The sequence below is a fragment of the Arachis duranensis genome, unplaced genomic scaffold (assembly GCF_000817695.3).
Source record: "Arachis duranensis cultivar V14167 unplaced genomic scaffold, aradu.V14167.gnm2.J7QH unplaced_Scaffold_232525, whole genome shotgun sequence".
Taxonomy (NCBI): domain Eukaryota; kingdom Viridiplantae; phylum Streptophyta; class Magnoliopsida; order Fabales; family Fabaceae; genus Arachis; species Arachis duranensis.
The window spans coordinates 216576-220104 of NW_026264851.1; the positions used below are offsets into that span (position 1 = coordinate 216576).

The 3529-nt window shown below is 30.5% G+C and overlaps 1 protein-coding gene across 1 annotated transcript; it reads right to left on the minus strand.

The window, feature by feature from the left end:
* Positions 1-429: 429 nt before the first annotated feature.
* On the minus strand, positions 430-2960 carry LOC127744092 (aluminum-activated malate transporter 2-like). Its single transcript, XM_052256365.1, has 6 exons — positions 2687-2960; positions 2266-2412; positions 1879-2151; positions 1532-1638; positions 910-1050; positions 430-828 (listed from the first exon to the last, which is right to left on the minus strand). Exons 1-6 carry the CDS (start codon positions 2958-2960, stop codon positions 430-432), a joined length of 1341 nt encoding a protein of 446 aa, XP_052112325.1.
* Positions 2961-3529: the final 569 nt, after the last annotated feature.

Consider the following 3529-nt stretch of genomic DNA (forward strand, 5'->3'; position numbering starts at 1 on the left):
ATAGTACATGAAAGGGGCGGCTTGATCTCCTGAGCAGCTAGAAAACAAGTTAATAATAAGGTAATGAATTTAGACATTCATGATTGAAGCATTGAATAAAGTAAGAGTATTAAATAGGAGCTGTCACATGCATAGAGAATAATGAGAATATGGACGTGGAGGCTAGCAACCTCGTATGGGCGCGTTTTTGTTTTTGGTTATATGGATAATTTGGGCCTACATATAAGGCTGGGCTGAACCTTTTGGAACAGCAGAGTTATTAGGCCCATAAAGAACAAATGAGTTAAAAAAAAACAACAAAAAAGAAGCTGCAGATTCTGGAAAATCGTTATCATTTTATTAATCTGGAAATACAATATATAGTTCTTATCACATTTTGATCCAACACAAGTTCCATATTAACTGATCGATTAATTGCTAAAAGAGAGGCTAGTTGATTGTAATAACATGATGAACTCCAAGATCATGAGGAGGAGAATTTGGGTAATTTGGTGCAACTTTGCTGTCTTTGTTCTTGAATTTTGCTTGCACTGATAATTCATGTACTGACTCAGCGATTTTCTGGGTGCAAGAAACCACATCAAGCAGCAAATAAGTGACGGTCATAATAGGAATATCCTCAAACAGATTGGTCCCTTCCCATAACCCTGATTTGAGAATGGACTTGAGATTCATTGCAACAATCTTAGATTTCTGAATGCTAGGGTTTGCAGCACATGGTGGAATCGTTTTTTGGATTGACACTGATAATTCCTTCAGAGATTTTCCTGTTTCTTTGCTTATTTGGATGCATGTCTCTTGCACTTTGTTTTTTATTTCTGATGGGGTCTGTATAAAAGGTCAACCAATGTTATTTGAAGATTAAGTTTATTATAATTTAATAAAATTAAATGAGAATCCAATTAGTACCTTGGTAGAATCAAGGAAGCCAGTAAGGGAATCAATGAGGCAGGCACATTGCCTTAATAAGATTCCAATCTTCAAATATTGTTTCCAAGGATGACCATATCTGAAAGGACCATGGCACGGTTCCCACCTTGCAAAATTCGCCTTCAAAATATATATTCATATAATAATAAAGTAGTCAAACAAGAATAACAAAAAAAAAAAAAGTTTTAAGAGTCGGTTGTGATCCAACCGATTAATCGAAAATATGATAAAATATCGATTATTATCATTGTTTCAATAAAAAGTCGATTAAAAAAATCCATAAACTGATTAAAATATTCTCTTTTAGCGATCAACGATATAAAAAAATTTTTTAAAAATATTTTAAACCTCTAACTTTATTGATTTGGCGATTGGCTCAATTTTTAAAAAGTTGATGAAAAGATATAATTCATTAAGAAAAAGTTTAGGAAGCCAACTTTATTAAATTTTGACTAACATGTCAACAAAAAAAAATAAATAATTCCACATCGTTAGATAAAATCTCATATTATTAAAAACATTATTGATGATTATTTGATGACTATAAATCACAAAAATTACTAGACTAACACTCCTCATTGATTAATTCTCCAATCCTTACCAAGCTTTCTTCAATTTGCTTTGAATTGAGAACACTTTTATATGCTTGAAGGTTTGACTTATTAGACCCTTCGCCCTCTGATGTTCCAAAACATTCATCTCCAAAACCTGCAGTACAACAGGTCACTCTAATTTAAAATAACTTTACTTAAAATTGGATAATACTATATATATAGAAATTAAAGTATTTCAAGTGTTTTAATATTTTATATGTTCTACTAATTTAGTCATTAATCTCAATTAGATTTAATCTAAGCATAATTAAGATCAATAGCTAAAGTCACTGAACATTTGAAATACTAAAACATTATTTGGGATGTTTTCAATATTATATATACTAATAAGTACCTTGAATAGAGTCTCCTAGTTTTTGAAGATTCTTTGATACTAAGTTGTGAAGATCTTCACCTGCCCATATGGGGTACACAATAATGGAAACCAATATCCACATCAAAACACCTGTGAAAATTGTGATTACTCGTCTCTTTGCTATGTCTAATAAATCTTCGTCTCGATAGCTAGGTAGAGATACTATGCAGAATGTCAAGATAAACACTAAGAACCCATAATCATATTTTGCTTTGATTTGAGGTACAAATCGCATATATGTCATTGTCGCAACTGCATTCATTTATTCAAATTTCACATTAGCCAAACAATTTTAATAATTAATACTGTATTCACGTACTATAATAATATTCAATTGAACAGGCAAATTTTATATATATATCTTACCTATGACAAAAATTAGGGTTCCAAGAAATACTGACCCCACAATATGTCCTCCCATTATTGAATCAACCAAGTAATAACATCCAAGTCCTAGAGCACTAGCCAAAACTGTTGCTAAACCTCTATTGAAACATTTAGCAAGTGTTGCCCCTGCATGTGTCACGCAATGTAACACTTAGTCAAATAAATTAAGAATAAGAATTTAATTTTGATATACTACCATTCTTTCCGTGTAAAATAGTTTTGCACTCACATTTAATTACGTAATACCATATCACCAAAAATAATTATATTTTATATTGATTGCGTGAATAATCATCTAAAAGAACAGATGTGATTACACCATTGTATAAAACGTTTTTATATTAGTGTATCAAAATTAAACTCATTCGTTAAATGAACAAGTTTAGTTAAATTAACTTACCTACGGAAAATTCTGAGACAAGGATGACGGTTATAATTATCCACATGGGATTTTTATCAAAACAAACGAAAAGATATTTAACAAAGTAAAATGCAGAAACTGTGGTGATGGAAAGTGCAACTTTGAAAGAATGAATAAGCCTTCTAGGATCATCTTGTGCCGGTTTCTTCAGCTGCAACATCACACCAACCATCTTAGCAACAAACCGTTGCCAAAACGTGACATTATTATTATTATTGTTGGTATCTGCTATAACTTCAGATGATGATGCCATCATCAGTTAGTTGCAGCCAAAATTGGACACACAAGTCCAACCCCAAAATGTTTTGAATTATTATTGTGCTTTATGTGTTGTGTTTGAATAATGTAATGTAAGAACGTAACGTTGTCCTATTTATAAGAGAAGTTGTGTTGACCAATAAGGTACCCAAAAGGATTATAATAATCAACACTTCTATGTTTTCAATCCATTATACATTCAATGCATTAAGAATAGATAAAAAAATCACGATTTTTTTATTTTATCCAATATTTGTATAATGCTTTTTTAATCATTTTTAGGATCTTTTTTTTGCTAAGAATTTTTTCCAGTACCTTAAAATAATGGTTAACTACATTCCTAATAATCAAATTTTTTGTTTCATCGTGATTGACTAGCCAGTATTTATAAGGATATTTGTTAATATTATTAATGTAATTTTATTGAAATATATGGTACTCAATTTTTATTTTTTCCCATGCATGAATTGAATAAGAAGTTTTAAAAATTTTAAAGGCAAATAACAAGTGATTGATCCATTTGGCAGAAAGGTAGACGAAAATCGGTATTTGCACTAAAGTTGT

What these genes read in the sequence shown, in the direction of transcription:
- LOC127744092 (XM_052256365.1), bottom strand. Translation starts at nt 2,960, where the DNA reads ATGGCATCATCATCTGAAGTTATAGCAGATACCAACAATAATAATAAT. An exon ending in TGTCTCAGAATTTTCCGTAG is followed by an intron (nt 2,413 to 2,686) that starts GTAAGTTAATTT and finishes TGACACATGCAG; the next exon opens with GGGCAACACTTGCTAAATGT. An exon ending in ACTAGGAGACTCTATTCAAG is followed by an intron (nt 1,639 to 1,878) that starts GTACTTATTAGT and finishes GTTGTACTGCAG; the next exon opens with GTTTTGGAGATGAATGTTTT.